Source organism: Nilaparvata lugens, chromosome 3, assembly GCF_014356525.2.
Source record: "Nilaparvata lugens isolate BPH chromosome 3, ASM1435652v1, whole genome shotgun sequence".
In the NCBI taxonomy this organism is placed as follows: Eukaryota; Metazoa; Arthropoda; class Insecta; order Hemiptera; family Delphacidae; genus Nilaparvata; species Nilaparvata lugens.
In genome coordinates, this window is record NC_052506.1 from 78,347,492 (window position 1) to 78,373,394 (window position 25,903).

A 25,903-nucleotide genomic window follows, 5' to 3' on the forward strand; every position below is an offset into this window, starting at 1 on the left:
TCGCTGAAGGACATGAAAAGGATAATAATTATTCATCCTTGGAAAAACACGTGATAATTTCGTCGTCTGTTGATAACGGAAGATGGGAGTGCCTGTGTGGGAGAGACACAGAATTATGTTCAGCTGTTGAATCAAACAGCTTATCTCACGAGAAATAATATCTAGAGATTTTAATCGACTTGATCAAAATAATCTGATTTGTTGACATGACTTGGTACATCATTCTAAATTAGAGTATACCATAATTTTCAAAGTTTATCATTATTTTACAGAAGTGATTGGTGAGTGTTATTTTGTTATTCAATTTGGTTTGTAAACAATCTAAATTAGAACTTTTCTGTTTCCAAATGTTTGGACTGAGAATTGGACCTGAATTCAAGTGTATGGAACATAAACTACTTTTTGGACTATTATAGTGTATACATCAAAATTCGGGGAAGAAACAGTTTTGGGATGTGCCTGATAGTCATTCCCCAATCATTTTGAAGAATTGTATGGATAAAGAATATAATTGTATAAATTTGAAGAATAAATAAATAACGAGCGAAGCTCGGTGTCCCGATATTAAATAATACTGAGCAATACTGTATAATAATTGATTAAGATATCCAATGAAAGCTGAATAAATAGAACTATGAAAGGACGTCATATTTCCTTCTAAGAATGAACTAAGGACTTCTGTTATTGCAAATATTGACCGAACAAGAAAGCAGAAGGAAATTTAAAGAATGAAACTGTCCAAAAACTTTGCCTAGACCGGGAATCGAACCCTTTACCTCTCTGTTGCCCACCAGGGCAATTTATTATTTTTTTTTTATATATCACTCTCTGAACAGCTTCATTCAATTATGATTACGATACTCAAATTCAAATTCATTTTATTGAATGAATTAAATACACAGTTGAATATATTTCACAATAATAATTAGTTCAATTTTGACTATTATCATTTATTATTTATTTGAATATTACATATTCATGCCAATTTGTCTGAGCATTTTTTTATTTTTTATATCATACTAAATATCCGTTAATTGATATTGGAAAGATTACTTTTGAAAAAATTTGCATTTAATAATTAACAATATTAAATGCATTAGGTGAGATATGTTTTCTATTGATGTAAATAAATAAATATTCACTCGATGAGGGATTATCATATCAACACAGATTCACAGTTGAATATATTTCACAATAATAATTAGTTCAATTTTGACTATTATCATTTATTATTTATTTGAATATTACATATTCATGCCAATTTGTCTGAGCATTTTTTTATTTTTTATATCATACTAAATATCCGTTAATTGATATTGGAAAGATTACTTTTGAAAAAATTTGCATTTAATAATTAACAATATTAAATGCATTAGGTGAGATATGTTTTCTATTGATGTAAATAAATAAATATTCACTCGATGAGGGATTATCATATCAACACAGATTCAAATATAAAATGTTTATTGAGTAATTCCAATAAATAATATTGTACTTTTAATGTGTAAATTAATAAATTTGCATTGAATAGTTTTTCCAATACATTGACTATTTATAATTGAGTATGGTATTACAGTATTAGGGCCGGTTTCCGAGCTCGGGATTTGATCCTAGACTTTAAACAGCTGGAGTCAGAAAATTGGCTTTCCGAAACGGGGCGTAGTCGCAGTCATTGTCATAGTCACGTTTGAATTGAATTTCGAAAAACTAGAAAATTGAACACAAAATAAAATAAAGAGAAAATAGTGTAGAGTTTCAGCTATTTTGAATTATTTAGGAATGTTTAATTTCGTCAAGGAAAAACGTTTCGAATTATAAATGAGAAAATAAAGATTTATTTTGCTGTTACTATTACTGCGACTACGCCCCGTTTTGGAAAGTCAATTTTCTGATTCCAGCTGTTTAAAGTCTAGAACTTACCTAAATCCCGACCTCGGAAACCGGCCCTTAATGTGTAAATTAACAAATTTTCATAGAATAGTTATCCCAATAATTGAGTATATATTACCATAGAGAAACAATAGCGTAAGTAGATATCCCATGGTATAGGGCGTTTATGTCGCAACTTTTACTGTTATCTCAAGCCGAGATTCCACTTAGTTCTTTCCGTTGAAGATGTGTGAAGCTGGTAGTCTCTCATACTGTGCCGTTCATACACTCTCACCCCAACAAAACAGTAGAAAATGACAATAATCGACAGTAATTGGCTTGAGATAACAGTATAACAGTAAAAGTTGCGACATGAACGCCCTATACCATGGGATATCTACTTACGCTATTGTTTCTCTATGATATTACTGAGTATTTCAGTATTAAAGCTGTCAAGTTATTAGATTATTACAAATTTATAGTAGCCTATTGGTAATGAAACTTTCAAAATGGATATTTTCACATAAATTGAAATGTCTATAATAATCCTTTCAAATTAGAAAAAATTAATTTCATAAAAAATACCGGGTGTTTGTTTCAAAAAGAATGACACTATTTTAAACACTTATATTTTTTTTAAATTGTGCACACAAACCAATTTTACATCAAATTAGTCACAGAAGTATTGAGTTTATGATGATGTGTTATAAGTGTCCTATGTGCCCTCCTTTTGAGGCTCGGACGACATCTAGACGGTAGCCAAATTCATCGCAAGACTGTCTTCTCGGACTGTAGCTACTGCATCAGTTATCCTGTTTTTTAGCTCCCCAATACCAAGTGCTAAGGGAGGAACAACGTTAAAGATCGTGTTTATGTTCCTCCCTCAGCACATGATAAAAACCAGGATAACTGATGCAGTAGCTACAGTCCGAGAAGACAGACATCTTGCGAACAGTCTGGGATGAATTTGGCTACCGTCTAGATGTCGTCCGAGCCTCAAAAGGAGGGCACATAGGACACTTATAATACATCATCATAAACTCAATACTTCTGTGACTAATTTGATGTAAAATTGGTTTGTGTGCACAATTTTTTTAATTAAATATAACTGTTTTGGGTCATTCTTTTTGAAACGCCCGGTAGATTAATTACGGTATAGTAAGATTTACTTCAAAATGTCAACAATCCATATAAGTAGATTTTTCGTGTAGCAGAGAAGTTGATATTGTGGTAATTATTCATATTAAATAAAAATACTAAGAAATTGTCAAAAACCACAGATTTATTGATAGTTAGAAAGACCGGTTTCGGTTGTTACACCATTGTCAATCTCTGATAAACTCTATCAACTATCCGGTCTTTCTAACTATCAATAAATCAGTGGTTTTTGACAATTTCTTAGTGTTTTTATTTAAAAATCTGGTGTGGCGCACTCACACAACTTTCCTTGCCGTTATGAAAATTGATCCCCTGATGCTAGTGTTCTCGCGCATCTCAAGTTTACTAAGATATGAGACAGCTGGTGATAGGTCAATAACGCTGGAGACACACGAGGTCTGCTATCTCTTCGTAGTGAATGATTTAATAGAACCATCAGTTGCCAACAGTTTGCAATTTAATAATCACATTTTCTCGAATTCAAGCTTATTTTCAATTTTAGGTGGAAATGTTACTGGACATTAATTGCAGAGATTTTCATGCTCAATCTTTTCCACTTATTTTTTTGTTTAAATTGTACATGAAGGTATATGAAGGCTGATAATTGAGAATCTAAAATCAAACTTTGCATAGATGGGGCGGAGCTCCTGAATTTTTTACAGATATAGGACTTGTTGCAGTTGATAGAGCTTATCAATGACTATTCCAGGTATGAATTTGATCAAAATCGTTGGAGCCGTTTTCGAGAAAATCGCGAAAAACCCTGTTTTTGACAAAATTTTCGACATTTTAGCCGCCATTTTGGATTGCATTTGAACGAAATTGTTCGTGTTGGATCCTTATAGTGTAAGGACCTAAAGTTCCAAATTTCAAGTCATTACGTTAATTGGGAGATGAGATATCGTGTACACAGACGCACATACACTCATACACACACACACAACACACACACACACACACACACACACACACACACACACACACACACACACACACACAACACACACACACCACACACACACACACACACACACACACACACACACACACACACACACATACAGACCAATACCCAAAAACCACTTTTTCGGACTCAGGGGACCTTGAAACGTATAGAAATTTGGAAATTGGGGTACCTTAATTTTTTTCGGAAAGCAATACTTTCCTTACCTATCGTAATAGGGCAAGGAAAGTAATAATCCATATAGAGTTGATATGATTATAGAGTAAGATAAGTTGATAAGTTGATAATTAATCTCTAGGAAAGAAAAATTAAACGAGAAGAGATTTAGAAGAGAGAAAGGAAAACAAAGAATAAAGTTCAGAGAGAAGAAGAACGTTTGAAAGATGAATGATATATTATAATGGGATTCACTTAAAACTGTCAGGATTCCTTATTAATAGCACCGACGCTTCTCATTCAATTAATGCAGACAGTTTCAAGTGATTCTAAAGCTGTCGTAAAGTTAAAGAAATGATTGAGTTAATAATGGAGAGTTGAACAATAGACTATAATCAAGAATGAATGACGATGCACACTCGGATATTATCTCACCTGTTTTTAAAAGACATCTGCTGCTGTAGCACCTGATAACAGAAAACATAAATTGATAATAGAAAAGTTTTACTGTCAGTACAGATTGGATATAGGCTCAGCACAATTTCAAATAGCCTACTTCATAATAAAATACCAAAGAGAAAAGATAGCATAAGAAGATATCCCATGGTTTGTAGAATTCATTCAACGTTTGGACGTTTTGTATCAAATTATGGTGTTGTGTATCAAGTCGAGATGATACTGTATCAGTGTGCTGGTATTGTATCATTTATGGTGATATCCAATCACCATTATAGTCATTTATGGTCGTTTATGTTCCAAACTTCAAGCCAATTTTTTGTTAACTCAAGCCGAATACTGTCGACTGCTGTCAATGAATTATTATTGTTTTGGCCCGTTGGCCGGATGAGAGTATAACAACGGCACAGTATAAGAGACTAACAGCGTCACATAGCTTCACAAAAAGAAATACTAGGACTATCGGCTTGAGTTAACATTGAAAATCGGAATAAAAATGCCCTAAACCATGGGATATCTTCTTATGCTATATTTTCATTTTCTCTATAGTATTATATAAAAGAACCATACAGAGAAAAATAATCATGTTAGGTTGATTCGCCATCAAATTGTCGTTTTTTGAAACATGATTGGGAGAAATTAAGGTAGGCTTGAATATCATTTTTCAAATCTTGCTACCAATAATGATGAGTCATCTCATAAAATAATAATATTCGTGTGCCTTTATTGGTGGGGAGTCCCTGACGGAAGTTCCACCTCGCCTGAATATATAATTTGAACCATCAATGGGCCTTACAACTGCCATACTCCAGCCGGAGCCGACAGTTCAACCTGCCCATCTGATAACACGGGAGTGACCTCTTCAAAAACTTTTGGTAATGAGTGGGGTTTGAACTGGGGATCTTCAGGTTGCTACTCAAGCATGGCTAACAGTCAAATTTCTACAATAAATTAATTTATCCACTTACTGTGACATCGAGTTCTTCTTTTATTGAAGAAATTTGTCTGTTACAGTGAGGTCCACGTTATAATGGCAGTGAAGAAAGATAGGAGAGCAACGTTGTCAATCCTCTATCTTGTCAATGCCTTCTACAGACGGTAGCTGATACAGGTTTATTGATGTAATATTAACTGTTCATTCTCGTTTAAAATAATCAACTATTTTTATTAAGCAAGAAATTATATTTTTCAATAATTTCATAATGAATTTTCATAATTAACATGAAATATTTTGTTCATTAATTATTAATTCTAATTGTTAAAAGACGATCTGGCAACAGAGCAAAGCGAGAAAGAGATAGCACCATCCGCTTCGTTGAATGATAGACAAGGATAGCAATGTCATTGCTAATCAAACACTGCCATTATAACGTGGACCTCACTATAGACACGGTCATCTCATAATATTTCTCAAAAGAATACTTGGTAGCTGTTTTGCATAATTTACCTGAAGTTCCTTGTTTTGAAGTTTCTGCGATTCAAATCCAACTTTTAGTTGGTGTACGGCCTCGCTCTCAAACGTTTCAACCACTTCAATCAGCAGAACATTCTGTTCAGTCAAATTGTCCACCCATTGCTGAAGGATTTTCACCTTTTCCTGTTGAAAAACAATTTTATTTTATTTATTTACAGAATATTTCACATTTCAAAAGCAAAGATCAAAGATGTCAAGTGATATATGAAATATTACATTAATTTGAGGTGAAGTGGGGTAATTGGGATTTCGGGGATATTGGGATCATGGTTTTTTTTTTATTTTGGGTTGAAAAAATAAAAATATATTGATTATTAAACAACTTTATCGATTAATACACTCGAAATTGTTTTTAAAATTGACAATCGCATTGAATTTTTTTTTTTTAGTTTTCTCTAAATTTCCACTCCGGGACAGAGTTGTTTCATAATTTTTCGCCCCACTTGGATGTAATGAGCTGGTTTTCGTGCGTCATATGGAGGCTGAAAATGATTGTTCTCAGACCAGGCCGGAAAAATTTTTACGGCCCTAGGGGCTGTAAAATAACCTTGAAGTCAGCTGATTCTGATTTGATGTGAACGTGTTTACAAAATGGTTTATGAAACGGAATCAGTTTATGCTTCTAGAATTGAATAGGTATTCTGCAATAAGATACTATCATTTTATTTGGATGAATAAAATACAGATAAGATATATATATTGTAACTATTCAAATTCGATTTTCAGAGTAGGATAGAACTTCTAACCTAAACTTCCGAAGTCTACGACAACAAGCATTGTTGACGTTGACATTCAGATTGGCCAAATTTCAAGTGTGCTAAAAAAGCTGAAAACATTTATAATAATATAATCTTATTGTCATTTAGAAGCATAAAAAGTATAAACTCAACCTCTTACATAATTGAACATAATCTTTTAAGTTATTTAGAGAAATCAGAATAAAAAATAAAAATACTTGGACTATTTCCTGATATTCAGATTACCTCAGATTTGCTAGAGCTATGACCTTCCTGTTTTGCTTTCGGAAGTGCCTAATAAACAATTATTCTCATATTTATATTGTTTATTTTTCTGTGTGGCGAAAAATAACGTTCTCACCATGGGCAAAAATGTTTTTCCGGCTCTCAATCTTTTCTAGTCCTCGGCCTACGGCCTCGGACTTGAAACCCGATTTCGAGCCGGAAAAGTCTCATTTTCGGCCCTAGGTGCGAAATATACTATTACATTCATTTACAGATTGAATACCAGCTGCATGAAATGTGACAGTGGAGTGCCTTCTGAGATGAAATTTTTCGCGGAAAGGGAATTTAAAAACCAAATTCCAATAATTGCCTCTGAATAGCTCTGCATTGAATAATAGAGAAAACTTAAATGAATAGATAAATTAAATTACAGATAAATATTTTTTTAAAAAACTTTGTCGACTTTATATTATGGGTTGAAATGATAGATTTAAGGCTAGTTTTAATTAAGAGTGGAATTATCCTGGATTCTCTGAGGGAAGATTGATTGAAATTATTTACATCATTTAATTGGATTTTTGGACTTGAAATGTTGTCAAAAAAATTCACTTTATTTTAATAAAAATTATTATTTCACAGGTACATGTGTGTGAGCACACACGAAAGCATGCTCCTAAAAATAAAGTGGATTTTTGACAACATTTCAAGTCTCTTCAATTATGGAAAAGTTCCACAACATCAATATTCACGCTAAAAACTTCATCAAAGATTGATTGATTAAATTCATTAAGAATTGTTATTCCCATGTAGTAAGTACCTTTCTCAAGTGAACTTAGTCTACGCTATGGATTAAATAAGACCTCTAAAATGTGTATTATGTGAATAATTCACCTGTTCCTCCCCGAAGTGACCCTTATAAAAACGCAAGCTCAAAGACACAAATAGCTGGAGCAGTGTTACTGCTAAATTCAGTGTTACTGAATAGCTATGAGCAGTCATATTTAACTCATAATTTAAAGGTGCGTACAGACTTTCGCTCTGCTCCGCAACCGAACGTCACTCCAGCAGAGCGATTGATGATCGACCGGCGAGCAACAGTCGTTCGACCGGGGAACGCGAGAAGATCTAACATCTTCCGTAACGTTCATGATGGGTGTGTGGGCGGAGCGACTGTGGTTCGATGGTGGTACAAGGGCGGTACGAGGGCGGTACGAGGGAGGAGCGTGCTCGGTGCGGGTTGGAAGCGCGAATATGTGTACGCAGCTTATGACTCCTTAAATATGGGTCTACAAGAACACCTATCTGATAGGCTAAATTGGAAACAATAGTTTATCACAAACCTATCATTGAAATCTTAATTTCTTTCCTGTTTTTTAAAACTTGCAGGTAACCCGTGCTCCGCAAGGTTCCACTTTAAATCTTGACGAACTGATAACTTGACGTAATAAAATCTTGAAAAATTGAATATAGGCCTATAACCATCCCCGGTAAATTGAGAATCTATATGAAAAATTACAAGTTGATCAGTCCAGTTGTTCAGACGTGATGATGCGTCAAACATAATTTTCCTATCCCGTACGTGTATAAACCAGTTCTTTCCTTTATTATTGACCGAGCATAGTGAGGTCTATGTTTTAACTCGGATTTTATTTATCTGTCTGTATGTAACGCGATTACGGCCAAACACGTAGATAGAATTCGATGAGATTTGGCAGGAATATTCCTTTTTCAACTGCGCTTCCATGTGTACTCAAGGTTTTTTGAAATTTTGCATTTTAAGGATAATATGAAAAGAAAAGGAACTCCTCCATATATATATATATATATATATATATTAGAAATACATTAGAAATGGGGGAAATTTTCGGAGACTGATTGATTATGAATAGTTCTATAGTCTGATTGATCCTATCTTCAAAGTAGATGATATATATATATAAATTAAAACAGGAGACACGATATAAATAGATTGAAAACACTTAAAAACTTACATTAGAAATGGGGGAAATTTTCGGAGACTGAGTCTCCTTTCTCAACCGGGCACAGACTCTATTATATATATATATATATATATATATATTATATATATATATATATATATATAATATATATATATATATATAATGGGGGAAAATTTCCCCCATTTCTAATGTAAGTTTTTAAGTGTTTTCAATCTATTTATATCGTGTATCCTGTTTTAATTTATATATATATCATCTACTTTGAAGATAGGATCAATCAGACTATAGAACTATTCATAATCAATCAGCTGACAAGTGAGAGACGTTTCAGTCTCCGAAAATTTCCCCCATTTCTAATGTAAGTTTTTAAGTGTTTTCAATCTATTTATATCGTGTCTCCTGTTTTAATTTATATATATATCATCTACTTTGAAGATAGGATCAATCAGACTATAGAACTATTCATAATCAATCAGCTGACAAGTGGATTATTCATTGCATGCATTACACAGATGTCTGGCCGTGTCTATTTCTATAAGGTAGGGTTTCAATAGTTTTATGATGCGTGCCCATCAGTATCAATATTCTCACATTTGAAAAACAAATCTAATAGGTGATTAAAAATAAAATAAAAAATGATTTAATGAACTGAATACTGCTGAAGACATTATAATTTTCTTGATTGAAAGAATAATAATTTTAAAATAGTTGAGAAATATTTCTATCAGAATGAAAGATTATCACAGAACTGGATAAATTATCTTATGAGATAAAAATTCAAACGTGAATTGAGTTTATTAACATAAGTGAGTTTTTACTTTCCTTGCCCTATTACCATAGGTAAGGAAATTATTGCTTTCCGAAAAAAATTAAGGTACCCCAATTTCTAAATTTCTATACGTTTCAAGGTCCCCTGAGTCCAAAAAAATGGTTTTTGGGTATTGGTCTGTATGTGTGTGTGTGTGTGTGTGTGGTGTGTGTGTGTGTGTGTGTGTGTGTGTGTGTATATGAGTGTATGTGCGTCTGTGTACACGATATCTCATCTCCCAATTAACGGAATGACTTGAAATTTGGAACTTGAGGTCCTTTCACTATAAGGATCCGACACGAACAATTTCGATCGAATGCAATTCAAGATGGCGGCTGAAATGGCGAAAATGTTGTCAAAAACAGGGTTTTTCGTGATTTTCTCGGAAACGGCTCCAACGATTTTGATCAAATTCATACCTAAAATAGTCATCGATAAGCTCTATCAACTGCCACAAGTCCCATATCTGTAAAAATTCCAGGAGCTCCGCCCCATCAATGCAAATAGATTCCCAATTATCAGGCTTCAGATACAATTGGAACAAAAAAATCAAGTGGAGTAGATTGAGCATGAAAATCTCTACAATTAATGTTCAGTAACATTTTCACCTAAAATTGAAAATAAGCTTTAAATTCGAGTAAATGTGATCATTCAATCGCTAATTATTGTTGATTCTATTAAATCATTCACTATGAAGAGATAGCAGACCTCATGTGTTTCTCCAGCGTTATTGCCCTGTCACCAGCTGGCTCAAATCTTTGAATAGTAGACTTGAGATGCGCGGGAACACTAGCGTCAGCTGATCAATTTTCATAACGGCAAGGAAAGTTGTGTGAGTGCGCCACACCAGATTTTTGATCGTGGAGAAAACAAATGAGTAAACAGTTTTTAAGAGTAAATTATGATTCAACTGAATCAACTAGAACAGGTGACATCAGATACTTGTGGATGAGAAAACTTCGTGAGGTCTACTGCTCACAGAACCAATAGTAGTAAAGATTAAAATACGGAACTGTGCGTCCACTGCATTGAAAAACACTCTAGTTTCATGCCTCAGCTATAGGGCAGAGATTCACTAGAAACTTTCAGCACAGTTTGAAAGGGATGCATATTGATGAATAAGCAAGGAATGCTGACGGTTTAAACTGAATCTCACTTTGTACGATGGCATGACGCTCTATAAGGTAATTGTTTGTCATTTGGAGTTATTCAGCTTCCTTAGTTGGTATGGAATTAGAGAAGACTCAATTTCTAAGGAATTTTTATCCAATTGAGCGGACGGTGGGTTGATGAGTGTGGGTGGCTACACAGATTATAGCCGAGTGTTGTGCTGGATTAGAAAACGTCACAAATTGAGTGTCCGCCATTAAAGAGAATATCTATGGTCAATCGGTTATGAACAAGACCTTAAAGATGCATAGACTCACATGCAGCGCTAGTGTCGTACTTGGAATTGAAATCGGCCATTGAGGGGGCAACCCATAAGATTATTACATACCAATGCCACCAATGCCTTTGTGATCTATTGTATTACAAATACATATAGATATAACATCTCGTGCTAAAATACCCCAATGGCGGCCTTCAATTTTAAGTAGGAGCTATCATTGGGAAGGCATAGGCATTGTGGGTCTATATCTCTCTAAGGTCTTTGGTTATGAATGACTTGATAATATAGTGAGGTCCACGTTATAATGGCAGTGGAGAAAGATAGCAGAACAACGTTGCCGATCCTCTGTCGTGTCAATACCTTCTATAGACGGTGGCTGATACAGGTTTATTGATGTAATATTAACTGTTCATTCTAGTTTAAAATAATCAATATTATATTTGACCGAGCGAAGTGAGGTCTAAGATTCAAGTCGACGGTTTGGCATTTCTCTTAATGTTTAAATGTTTATATTTTGCGCATTTATGGCGAAACACCGTAATAGATTTTCATGAAATTTGACAGGTATGTTCCTTTTTTAATTGCGCGTCGACGTATATACAAGGTTTTTGGAAATTTTGCGTTTCAAGGATAATATAAAAGAAAAAAGGAGCCTCCTTCATACGCCAATATTAGAGTAAAAATCAGACTATAGAATTATTCATCATAAATCAGCTGACAAGTGACTACACAGATGTGTGGAGAAGCCAGTCTATTGCTGTATTTATAGACTGTAAGGTCTATAGTCTATAAGGTCTATAGTTTCAATCAGGTACTTGAGGATGAGAATAATGCGTGAGGTCTACTGTTCACAGAACTACTAGTTTAATAATCTAGAAATAATACTTTTCAATAATTTAATAATCAATTTTATGATTAATGTGAAATATTCTTATTATTATCAATTCCACATTGTTAAAAGACGATCTGGCAGCAGAGCAAAGCGAGAAAGAGATAGCGCTATCAGCTTTGTTGAATGATAGACAAGGATAGCAATACCATTGCTAATCAAACACTGCTATTATAACGTGGACCTCACTATAGTAATCATCATCAATGCCTTATCTGATACTGATATGTGCTTACATTCTTAGAACACAGATTTATATTACTTAACTACATGAGCGTTCCCTCTAATGAGCAACTATTTGTTTGTTTGTTTTTAAAGCTTCACAGAGACTCTAATCAGAGTATAGGAATTGTCAAAAATTTATCATACATACAGTATTGCAAAAAAAGAAGAAAAAAATCACACAAAGGAACCCTCTCTACACACAAACTCTTCTGTGGTATAGAATACTCCAAGCATCAAAAAACTTTTCAATTCCTTCTCAAAAACATTGACATCTTCACAATTTTTCAAGTGAGTAGGAAGCTTTCTAATAAATTTAAGGCCCATATATGTAGGTTTTTTCTCAAAAAGTGCTGTTCTGTGATACAGTGAAGCATAGTCTCCTCTATTTCTAGTATTGTATCCATGCGAATCAGCATTTCTAGTCATTGTCTGTCTTCTAACATGCATAATCACCTCATAGATATAAATAGAGGGAACGGTTAGTATGCCTAATTCTTTAAAGTGGTTCCTACAGGACTCTAAAGGCATAATACCTTTGATCGCTCTAACAGCTTTTTTTAGAGTTTGAACAAATATTCAAGCTATCAAATGTGGACACTTCTCTACAACTACAGCTGTCTCTAATGTACTCTGTGGAGTCGGCTTCGGTAAATTATGTCAAGAAACTTTCAACGAGATGAATTGATTCGTGCAAGTGGGCAGTCAGAACTGAGAAGAGATGTAAACTTATTGCTCGATCTCGATTTCAATAAACGCTTTGCAGTTGTTTATGAGTTTTTCTTGAAAAATTCATGAGAAGACATGTTAGTTACCACAATAGTCAAATATTTTGAACAATTGAAAAATATTTTGCTGTAAAGTTAATTAACATGTTGTTTTTCAACGTATTGATTACATATTTAAATAGCACTGAAAATAGCCCAGTCAATAAAGACATTGATGCGCAACAAATAAGGGGAGAGCTGAGTTTTTACAACTGCTAAGTATTACCATAGAGAAAAATAGCGTAAGTAGATACCCCATGGTATAGGACGTTTATGTCGCAACTTTTACTGTTATCTCAAGCCGATTATTGTCGATTTTTAGGCCTACTGTTTTGTTGGGGTGAGAGTGTATGAACGGCACAGTATGAGAAACTACCAGCGTAACACAGCTTCACGGGAAAGAACTACGTGAACTATCGGCTCGAGATAACAGTAGAAGTTGCGACATAAAGGTCCTATACCATGGGATATCTACTTACGCTAATGATTCTCTATGGTATTACTATATACATAGTATACTATTTACTATAGTTTGGAGTGTACTATATACATAGTACCAGAGAAAACTTCTAAAAGACTTATACTGCTGTATTCTGCGATAGTACATGGCGAACAGGAGAATCCCTATCGTTACACCGCTTGCTTATGATGAAACCAGTGGACAGTGAACCAATGGATATTGTTCAGGAACTTATTTCCATATAAAGCCCGAAGATTGGGAAATTTTCACCTCATAATTTCAAAGTCTAATGAAAGTTACGTTTTTTCGAGAAAGATGTTTCGTATAAGTGACAGCTTGTTTTTAGTAAGCTACTATAAAATGATGTACCATAAGTCAAACATTTTTGATGTCCTATAATCTTAATTGTCCAGTTGATCTGCATAATTTACGTTTTCCGGAAAAACTATTATTATTGTTTTTTTTTTCTTTTTTCAATAAAATCCACCTCTGTAGCCCGTGATGATAGAATATTGAATTTGGTCTCTGATTGTGGACCAGGATTTTTCCTTTCACGAGCATTAAGTTTAATCAAAAATAAATAGTTTTGGAAATAGTCAAGTTTAGAGAAGCAGAAGATTTGAAGAAATGAATCCTCTCTCCAGAGTTCAAGCCATTTTTCAATCAAACGGAGTGGATGAAGACAAGTAACTAGCCTAATATAGAATTGTAGGGAATTTTATCCTCTATATAAGCCCTGTAGTCTTAAAATTGTCTCGATCCACTCCGTTTGATTGAAAAATGGCTTGAACCCTATGGAAGATAAGTTTCTTGAAATCTTCGGTTTCTTCAAACTTACCTAGGCCTAACCAATTTCAAAACTATTTATTCTTAATTGAATTTTTTAAAAGTTTTATAATGTAGGTATCAGATGAAATACTTCATCGTTCATTGTATTTCCAGGCAATTAATTCTGTACAAAGTAGGCTAGGTAGCATTTTTTATTTTCTCCGTGAATTGTATAGAAGAAAAAGGAATAAATAAATCAGTGCACTGCATTTTAACATAGTTTAGTTAAGTTTATTTCATCCTGTGACCTCATGTGCGGCATAATAAACTTTTACCTTAGAAAGTACCATATATTAAGTTTAAGTTACAAAAGTAACTTATTTCATATTTCTTGTAAAATTATTTTTTCAATGAAAAGCTCAAACGTTGTAACTTGAAAAGATAGCGTACGGTAGTTTCATTGAGAGTTGTACAGAAGAGTGGACACTAACGACCGAAACATAACCTTCAATAATGACAATAATTACTTTTCAAAGGACAATTTTCTAGTATGTTTGCTACAACGTTAAAAATCATTGCTAATGTCTTCACGAGTATAACAAACAATTCATCTTGCTAGAAACTGGGACATTCAGAACGCAAGTAAGAGGTTAAGGTCGTCTTCTTTCTGTAATAGCGCTCAGTATAGCGATAAGAAACTTACCTCTGAAACTTTCTCACCATCAGCATCTTCGCAGTCTTTCAATCGGTTGGCAAAAACTGTATTCAACTCTCGAATAGTTCGTAAAGATTCAGAATTACTTTTTGAAACCGAATCAACTGCAAATTTACTGCCACAAACGTCATTTGTTTCACCGTAAAACTTTTTGTTTTCGTTCATCTTTACCAAAACTTATTCAAACATCATCAAACATGAGCGCAAGGTTTGGATTTGAAAGTTTGAACTTGTTGAAACGTTGATTGAAATAAAACCAAAGATTAATAAAATGTACTATTTATTACCTAAACCCTTGTGTTAACATATTTATATCCCTCAAATTCTATAATATTTATAAACAAGTTAGCAAAAGCATGAGAAACAACTTTGTCAAGAACACAACCACAAACTGACAGACTGTCGTCTGAATCTGAAAAAGCGAAAATAAAGATAATATCGATGTTATGAAGAGATCGATACATATGTTCGATATATTATGTATTGACTCCTTGAATCGTTTGATTAGCGCTACTTTTGAATGCAGTAAAAGAAGCAGTCATGAACTTAAGACTAAAAAATAGATGATATAGCTAAGTAATAATCGTATGAAGGGATTTAAATGAGGATAAATAGATCAGAGTATTGATTCAATTTATACTATTTAGTTATTCAAATAATTGAGAATACAGCGTTTTTATTCGCTTTTAAATTACTACATCACTTCGATACTCTCTTTAACACAAGGTGCTTTTTGCAGCTGTTTGCTCTCACCGCTGCTAGGAAGCGCGCAAGCTCCGAAACTCTACAAAAATCGATAGGCGTCAGAGCCAGAACGGGTTTTGGCCGACAGCTCTTTGCAGAACGGCTCAGAAGGTGTTCTTCTATCGTAGCGTGCGAAGGAGAATCTACCCTTCTGAACCGGCTCATTGCAAAAAGGACCTTCTAACCAGGATTTCAACCTAGTTTTACCGGAAAACTAGTCATGGAGTCCAAGGAACAATACTACACACCACCGCCAAAACTAGGGAAATGGGAAGGCTTCAAAATTTTCCTGTGGAATTCGGAGACCAACCAGTTTTTGGGCAGGACCGCTGGCAGTTGGGGTGAGTTTTCCACTTTTCTAATCAATTTTCATGCAAAAAATCTCAGATTATGAACATGACTTTTCAACGTTATTCAACCCTTAAATTTATACATTTTTTGGACTTCTCTCGTTCTCCTTATAGTAGGTAGACTACAATGAAAAAATGAAATTGATATTGTCAGTTGTCAGCCCCGCAATTATTTTTCTATAAGAGAATATTATTTCTGTAATAATAATTGACAATATTTATTGAAAATCATTCACGTTCACAGTATGAAATAACTTATAGCATTCAAGATTTACCCTCCCTTTTCATGTTCGGCCCTTATAGATTTTTCTCGATCGATTTCGTTAATGAAAATCAATTGTTTTTCATAGATCTGCCTTATTTATTTTTTAATCGAAGTTAGGCCCGGTTGCAAAAATGTCTGTTAAATTTAAATCGTGATTAAAGCCCACGAGAACCAAGATTCTTTTCGGGGAAATCTTTTCTGATTTGCTCTTGTGAGATTCAATCATGATTAAAATTTAACAGACTTTGTGCAACCGTAATGTTTCATATGGGACGGTAATTTTAAAGGTTGTAGAGTCAAAAAAGCGCTAGAGTTTTGTTAAATTTTTAATGGGTCATCTCCCAGCACATTCACAAAATAATGATAGTCTCCTTCTTATCGATTGAATGTATTCTTTCAATTTATTTATTAGATGTCTTGAAGATTCAAACTTATAAATATATTTTACGGTGATAAGTGTGATGGAAATGGAATATAGGTCATCCTAACAACCAACCCTTTCCTGTCGTATTTATGATGCTAATTTCTTTCGAGATTATGTAATTCTTTTTCACTAGGTTACTTGTTACACAGGATAATTTCTTCTCCAAAGAGTAATATTTCAAGTAAAATTTATAATAGCAGAATACCTATATTTTTAATGAACTTAATCTATATAACCACCCATTTCTGCATCAACGTTGTCTCATTCCAGATAGATTCTTAGATCTTTTTGATTAGATTAAATCAAAACTAAATTTTCACTTCATTATGTAATAATAAACTTCAAATGTAATCAAATTCTACCAAGTTTTTTACTCTACAAGTTAAAATTTAAAATTAAAATTCCACTTCTAATTGAAACAAATTCATTGTGGAGTTTAATTATTTCTCGAAGAATAAATTTTTGGTGAAAGGTGATATTTCCTTTGTGTTTCCTAATTATTGGGATAGGTCAAGGTATACATTCTAGAATTTAGGGTACATTGGGATAGGTGTTGTAAAAGATCTATTGTAACATAATATTGTAATTAACAGGAAATATTATCATCGATTGAACCTGAAAAATCAATAAAGTTTCGTTATGAGAATAGAAGGTATAATCAATAATATAATGAAGGAAAGAACTGGCTTATACACGTATGGGATGGGAAATTCACGAATAACGCATCATCACGTCTGAACTAGGTACTGAAATGAATATCTTGAAACTTTGCATATAGATTCTCAATTTACTGAGGATGATTATAGGCCTATTTTAAAATTATTCAATTTTTCAGTTTGTCATGTTTTTAATTGCACTTTTCTGGAGCTCTGGTTTCCTTCTAGTCTTCAATGAAATTTTGACTTCATGTATATAGTTGAAGGTTTTTGGTTAATAGATTGTCCTCAAATATTTGTATGTTCCCATGAATCATAACTAGAGTATTTTTTTCACTTGAACTATTAGTCTACTATTATCAACGGAAATCTGAAACGGTAGTTGGTGTTGTAACTGATTACAAAATATTACGAGTGCTCATAAGAGAGAGAGAGAGTGAGTGAGAGAGCGAGAGAGAGAGTGATGAATTTAGTGAAGGAATGAGAGTGAGAGTGAGAGAGAACGATATTGGGAGAGAGTGAGAGAGAGAAAAGAACAGAACAAGGAAAATTGAGAGAAAGAGAGAGAGAGATAGAGAGAGAGAGAGAGAGAGAGAGAGAGAGAGAGAGTGATGAATTTACTGAAGGAATGAGAGTGAGAGTGAGAGAGAACGATATTGGGAGAGAGTGAGAGAGAGAAAAGAACAGAACAAGGGAAATTGAGAGAAAGAGAGAGTGAGTGAGGGGGGGAGGGGAGGGAGCGAGAGATAATGATTGAGTGAGGGAATGCGAGAGAGTGAGAGAGAAGGAGATTGGGATAGAGTGAGATAGAAAACAGCATGTCAAGGAAAATTGTTTTAAAGATAAAATAGCTGATAAAGATTTCTATGGCAAGCGGTTATTCCACAAAATACTAAATAAATAATAGTGTCATACACACAAAATCCACGTATTTATTACTTCTACAACACTTGATAAGATAAACATCACAAGAGCTAACAAAAAATTTCGTATTGCACATTTTGGCGTGAAACGAGTACTTGAAATGCTTGTATTCAATACTCAATTTTTTCCAAACATAGGCTAATTCTTCGTAATCTTCAGACTCTTCATACGCTTTATTTTAAACTGAAGATTCAGAAGTTCAAACAGATTTCGTAATTTCCAAACTTTTCATTCGCTTTTTTACTTTCCCTGTTACCATACGTAAGGAAAGTATTGCTTTCCGAAAAAAATTAAGGTACCCATATTTCTAAATTTCTATACGTTTCGAGGTCGCCTGAGTCCAAAAAAGTGGTTTTTGGGTATTGGTCTGTATGTGTGTGTGTGTGTGTGTGGTGTGTGTGTGTGTGTGTGTGTGTTGTGTGTGTGTGTGTTGTGTGTGTGTGTGTGTGTATGAGTGTATGTGCGTCTGTGTACACGATATCTCATCTCCCAATTAACGGAATGACTTGAAATTTGGAACTTAAGGTCCTTCCCCTATAAGGATCCGACACGAACAATTTCGATCTAATGCTATTCAAGATGGCGGCTAAAATGGCGAAAATGTTGTCAAAAACAGGGTTTTTCGCGATTTTCTCAAAAATGGCTCCAATGATTTTGATCAAATTCATACCTAAAATAGTCATTGTTAAGCTCTATCAACTGCCACCTGTCCTATATCTGTAAAAATTTCAGGAGCTCCGCCCCATCTATGCATAGATTGATTTTAGATTCCCAATTATCAGGCTCCAAATACAATTTAAACAAAAAATTCCAAATGGAAAAGATTGAGCATGAAAATCTCTACAATTAATGTTCAGTAACATTTCCACCTAAAATTTAAAATAAGCTCGAAATTCGAGAAAATGTTATTATTTCAATTGCAAACTGTTGATTCTATTAAATCATTCACTATGAAGAGATAGCAGACCTCGTGTGTCTCCAGCGTTATAGTCCTGTCACCAGCTGGCTTAGATCTTTGAATAGTAGACTTGAGATGCCCGGGAACACTAGCGTCAGGTGATAAATTTTCATAACGGCAAGGAAAGTTGTGTGAGTGCGCCACACCAGATTTTTTAACCGAAGTTCCAGAAGTCCAAAACTAGAGAAGCATGTCTTTTACTTGAGGACTACTTTTAATATAAATAAAAATATAAATCTCATTACCCTTTTTAATTATTTTGTCACAACATGTTTCGGACATTGATGCCATTTTCAAGTGATCACCGAACATTGGTGTGACAAAATAATTTAAAAGGGTACTGAGATTTATATTTTTATTTATAGAGAAGCATGATTTGAAGTAACTTTTATTTCATATTTGAAATATTGCATGATATGAGATCTCATATACATATTGCATTAATTGGAAGCTCATAGTGGATGTATAGTATTGAGAGAGTGCTGAAGAAAAAATATACAGCAATTGGATTCTTATGAATAATTAATAATGTACAGTATAATTGACTGAACGCAGTGAGTCTATGTTATAATATGGGAGGAAAAGGAATTTCCTCCATACTTCGATATCACTTTATACATGTACACAGTGTCCCACGAAGAGGTTTAAACGTTTTAATTTTATATTAAGTGCCCATTCATGCACTGAACGTTTTCAAATTTTTCGCCACACTGCACAGAAAGCAGCTGTTTTCCAGTCCCTACGTAGATCTGAAAGACATTGTTTGCAGACGACTCTCGTCTGACGTCAGAACAGGTTTCTTTCCGGCCTAGGCTGGAAAGAAAGAGTACCCTTTCCAGCCGCTAACATGGAACTAAAACAGCTGTTCAAAAAACTTTTCATTTGTTTTTATTATTCAAGAATCAAAACATTTATAATAATATCATCTTATTGTCATTTGAAAGAATAAAAAAGTATAAAATCAACCTCCCACATAATTGAACAATCATAATCTTTCAAGTTATTTAGACAAATCAGAATAAAAAATGCAAATACTTGAGCAATTTCCTGATATTCAGATTACCTCAGATTTGCTAGAGCTATGACTGTGCTATGACCTTCCAGTTTTGCTTTCGGAAGTGCCTAATAAAGAATTATTCTCATATATATATTGTTTATTTTTCTGTGTGGCGAAAAATAGCGTTCGCACCACGGACAAAAATGTTTTTCCGGCTCTCAATCTTTTCTAGTCCTCTAGAACTTGAAAACCGATTTCGAGCCAGAAAAGTCTCATTTTCGCCCCTAGGTGCGAAATATACTATTACACAGTTTAAAAGTAGGTTCAATAAAAAAATGTGGTCATATTGAAAATTTAACCAACTCGCTTCCTAGAAAAACTTCTGACGTCATTTTGTTTCTACGAAGGTTAGGGAGCTGAAATTTCCCCAGTATATTTTTAGGCATTGACAAGACATAGGATCGGCAACGTTTTGGTCCTATCTTTCTCCACTCCATTATAACGTCGACCTAACTATAGTATAGAGCTATAGAGTTTCATGTAGAGGATATACGTAGGACAACTATTCTAGTTCTAGAATATCATATTATACAGAGGATAATATAAGTAGAGATCGAGCAACGCACACTGATTCATAAATATTTATTAGTGTAATTTAGCATGATTTTTACTTTCCTTGCCCTATTACCATAGGTAAGGAAAGTATTGCTTTCCAAAAGAATTTAAGGTACCCTAATTTCATGTTTTCTATACGTTTCAAGGTCCCCTGAGTCCAAAAACATGATTTTTGGGTGTTGGTCTGTGTGTGTGTGTCTGTGAACACGATAACTCCATTCCTAATTAACCGATTGACTTGAAATTTAAAACTTAAGTTCCTTATACCATGAGGATCCGACAATAAGAAATTCAATTCAAAATGGCGGAAAAAATGGCAGATAATGGCTAAAAAACCATGTTTTTCACGGTTTTCTCGAAAACGGCTCTAACGATTTGCTTCAAATTTATACCCTAGATAGCTATTTATAAGCCTTATCAACTGACATGAGTCTCATTTCTGGGAAAATTGCAGGAGCTCCGTAATATTCCTGAGAAGAATGAATTTTGTTAAATTTCTATCACGATTTTCTCAAAAATGACTTGACCGATTTTTTTTCAAATTCATACCCTGAATAGTTATATATCAGCTCTATTAACTGGCATGAGTCTACTCCCTGAGAAATTAACAGGGGGTCCACCCCATCCCTGAGAAATTTACTTTGTAACCTCCTTCTCGTGCGTGAGGTAGGTAGGTAGAGCAGTTTATTCAAAAGAACACACACGTGTCGATATTTTATTTGTAGAACAGCTGTTTTGACAACTCTTAAAAAATCCTCAAATTTTATAATTCAAACAAAGGAAAATGTACTCTGAACACAATAACAATAGTATAATCGTAGTTTTAATTATTTAGCCGCCAATCGGCATATTGTTATTCCCCTAATATTATCCTCGTTAATGAGGCTTATAGATCAATGAGCAAGGAAATTTGTTTGAGTGTACCACACCAGATTTTTTCATTTTTTTTTATCAAGGATTATTGAGCCTTCAATGTTCAGAATTGATTGGGAACTCATAAGGGTTAAAAATCACTTCTGTAAAAAAAAAGAGTTCGAAAGCTAGGGTGGGTCGTAATAAACGAGAATCAAGGCCGACAAATTGTATGCTATGGAACAAGTTTTAGTGTCATTTCATTCTTCAGAGTATGATTCTTTTTTCGTACTTAAAATTCCGTATCGAATTGGTATTAACTGCATGTCTCCCAGTGCAATTTCAAGGCTACATGCATATACATCAGCATAATCTATAGTGAGGTCCACGTTATGATGGCAGTGAAGAAAGATAGCAGAACAACGATGCTGATCCTCTGTTTTGTCAATGCCTTCTATAGACGGTAGCTGATACAGGTTTATTGATGTAATATTAACTGTTCATTCTTGTTTAAAATAATCAATCATATTTTCATCAAGCAAGAAATTATATTTTTCAATAGTTTCATAATAAATTTTCATAATAAAGATGAAAGATTTTGCTAATTAATTATTAATTCTACATTGTTAAAAGACGATCTGTCAACAGAGCAAAGCGAGTAAGAGATAGAGCTATTTGATTTGTTGAATGATAGACAAGGATAGCAGAACGATTGCTAATCAACACTGCCATTATAACGTGGACCTCACTATAGTGTTTTGTTAATCTGTAGTTTTTTCTCCATTTGCCTTCTCCAAACTAATATTCTATTTTTTTCTCACTCATTCTCCTTCACTCTCTCTCTCTCTCTCTCCTAATAAACAAGTTATTCTATTCTATTCCTACTCTCTCACACTCTCTCTCTCTCTCACTCTCTCTCTCTCTCACTCTCTCTCTGTCTCTCTCGTTTTCTGTCGCAACTTTGTCTCGTTTTATTCTAATTTCCTTTCCTCTAAATTTATTCATAACTTCTCTCGTACTGCCTAGCTTTATATTAATTTATACTTGCAGTCAGATCATCTTTGCTGAGTTTTTTATCCTTGTATCTCTGATTCCTATCTCTCTCATACACTTTGTTCGTGTGATGTTCTTTCTCTTTCACTTACCGTACACTTTCTTTGTCTTCTCAACTTCTTCAAACCTCTCCTTCTTCTTAACACTATTTCTAACTTTCTTACTTTCTAGTTTTCTCAGTTTTCCCAAATATTCTATTTTTCTCCCCCGCTCACAAGAGAACATTCTCTCTTTCACTCTCCCACTCTGTCACATGCTCTCTCTCAGGTTTTCACTTTTATTATATTCTTCCTTCCACTTCTTCGTCTTCTTATTCTTCTTCTTCTTCTTCTTCTTCTTCTTCTTCTTCTTCTTCTTCTCTTCTTCTTCTTCTTCTTCTTCTTCTTCTTCTTCTTCTTCTCCTGCTTCTTCTTCTTTTTGTTCAATATTTGTAGCTTTCTGACAAGAAAATAATATATATGTTTCAATTAGTTGATAATATATTTTCGTCATTGAGATCAATTATTTTGTTACTTTATTATATTCCTACATTGTTCAAATACGATCAGGCTACGTTGCGGTGCTATAATAAGGATACCAATATATCTGTTGAATGATAGACAAGGATAGCAACACCAATGTTAATCAAATACTGCCATTATAACTTGGACCTTACTATACGAAGATGATACGAAGATGTTACGGATTTGATACAAAGATGTTACGAATATGATACAAGAACGATAGACAAGGATAGAACACCATAACTTGGACCTCTCTATATCAAAGCTTAGGCTGAGCGCACACCAGTTAATCAAGACAAGACACGTTTAGTCACAAAATACTCCACATAATTGCTTATGAAGACATGTCTAATTGCAATGACTAATCAGTGTGAGTTGCGTCACAAGCAGCTATGTGAAGTATTGTGACTAAACATGTCTTGTCTTGTCTTGACTAACTGGTGTGTGCCTAGCCTTTTTCAACCGGGCAGTTGCTTTTCCATCTTGTCGATCCTAAAATAGAATGTATTGAAATTGACACCTGGAAGAATATCCACCCCTAAAAAGCCGACAATCGATTGAGTTTTCAAGGCTTCCCAGATAGCTTCGAACCCTCGATTCACTGTCAGTTCTTTTCAAATGGGGAGCTTTATGGTATTTATAAGGACTATTGACAGTTTGAAGGCAGTGTCAAGGCAGAGAACCGGCAACACTATTCCCTTATCTTTCTCCACTGTCATTACAACGTGCACCCCACTATAGCAATGCTCTATCAAGGATAAATGAGATATATAGATAAATATCTTGAGATGATGAAATTTTAGAGAATCAAAATATTTCTACTTCCCAACTGTACTGTAACTTACAGCTGATGATGTGTGAGCACACACGAAAGCATGCTCCTGTACAATATTAAATATCGGGGCACCGAGCTTCGCTCGTTATTTATTGACTTTCGATAAACAGAACACATTTCTTAAAATTATTGGGGAAGTACTAAGAGGCACAGCCCAAAACTGTTTTTTCCCGAATTTTGATTTATACACTAAAAATAGTCCAGAAAGTAGGTTATGTTCCATACACTTGAATTCAGGTTCAATTTTCTGTTCAAACATTTGGAAACAAAAGATTATAATCTAGATTATATACAAACCAAATTGAATAACACAATAACACTCACTAATCACTTGAAATTGTCAAATAATGATCAACTTTGAAAATTATGATATACTCTAGTTTAGGAGGATTATCATGTCATGTCAACAAATCAGATTATGTTGATCAAATCGATTAAAAATTGTCTAGCTAGATGAAATTTCTCGCTGATTGATTATGATTACACAGCTGGAAATAATTCTGTCTCTCTCCCACACAGGCACACGCATCTTCTGTTATCGAGAGACGACGAAATTATCATCTGTTATCCAAGGATGAATTATCCTGTTAATGTCGTTCAGCGACTTTTCCAAAGGATGAGACCTAGGGCAATCGAATCTTTATATCATAAACCTATTATGTTCCAAATTTCGTGAAAATCGTTAGAGAAGTTTTCGAGATCCGTAAAACATAAATAACCAGAAATAAAAATAGACAGATATAAAAATAACCAGATATATACAGAAATTGCTCGCTTGATTTAATAGGATTATTCCTTCCCGAAAAAAATCAAGGTACCCCAATTTCTAAATTTCTATACGTTTCAAGGTGCCCTGAGTCCAAAAAAGTGGTTTTTGGTTATAGGTCTGTATGTGTGTGTGTGTGTGTGTGTGTGTGTGTGTGTGTGTGTGTGTGTGTGTGTGTGTGTGTGTGTGTGTGTGTGTGTGTGTGTGTGTGTGTGTGTGTGTGGTGTGTGTATGAGTGTATGCATGTCTGTACACACCATATCTCATCTCCCAACTGACGGAATGGCTAGAAATTTGGAACGTAAGGTCCTTACACTATAAGGATCCGACATGAACAATTATTTCAATTGAATGCAATTCAGGATGGCGGCTAAAATGATGTCAAAAACAAGGTTTTTCGTGATTTTCTCAAAAACGGCTTCAACGATTTTGATTAAATTTATACCTAGAATAGTCATTGATAAGCTCTATCAACTGCCACAAGTCCCATATCTGTCGAAATTTCAGGAGCTCCGCCCCATCTACGCAAAGTTGGATTCTAGGTTCCCAATTATCAGGATTCATATACGATTTAAACAAAAAAAAAAGTGGAAAAGATTGAGCATGAAAATCCCTACAATATTAATGTTCAGTAAAATTGAAAATAAGCTCGAAATTCGAGAAAATGTGATTATTCATTTGCAAACTCTTGGCAACTTGATTCTATTAAATTTATCAGCCTATTTTTCTAAGGAGAGCAGTCACCAACTGCTCACACCAAGTTTGGCTGAAATGGCGTAAATGAGGTAAAAAACAGGGGGTTTCGCGATTTTCTCAAAAACGGATCCAACGATTTTGATGAAATTTATACATAAAATAGTCATTGCTAAGCACTACAGTATTAACTGCCAAAAGTCCAATATCTGTAAAAATTTCTGGAGCTCCGCCCAATCTATGCAAAGT

The 25,903-nt window shown here is 34.2% G+C and overlaps 2 protein-coding genes across 2 annotated transcripts in view; one reads left to right on the top strand and one right to left on the bottom strand.

Moving 5' to 3' along the window:
• Positions 1 to 15,450, bottom strand: part of LOC111055259 (girdin) — a 58,227-nt gene extending 42,777 nt beyond the window's left edge. The window contains exons 1-3 of the mRNA XM_039424705.1: positions 15,008 to 15,450; positions 6,051 to 6,200; positions 4,583 to 4,614 (exon numbers count right to left, since the gene is read on the bottom strand). Coding sequence (XP_039280639.1) covers positions 4,583 to 4,614; positions 6,051 to 6,200; positions 15,008 to 15,184 — 359 coding nt within the window. The 5' untranslated portion in view covers positions 15,185 to 15,450. The remainder of the gene's footprint in view (positions 1 to 4,582; positions 4,615 to 6,050; positions 6,201 to 15,007) is intronic.
• Positions 15,451 to 15,838: 388 nt separating this feature from the next.
• Positions 15,839 to 25,903, top strand: part of LOC111055260 (sodium/potassium-transporting ATPase subunit beta-2) — a 61,577-nt gene continuing 51,512 nt past the window's right edge. The window contains exon 1 of the mRNA XM_022342429.2: positions 15,839 to 16,104. Coding sequence (XP_022198121.1) covers positions 15,984 to 16,104 — 121 coding nt within the window. The 5' untranslated portion in view covers positions 15,839 to 15,983. The remainder of the gene's footprint in view (positions 16,105 to 25,903) is intronic.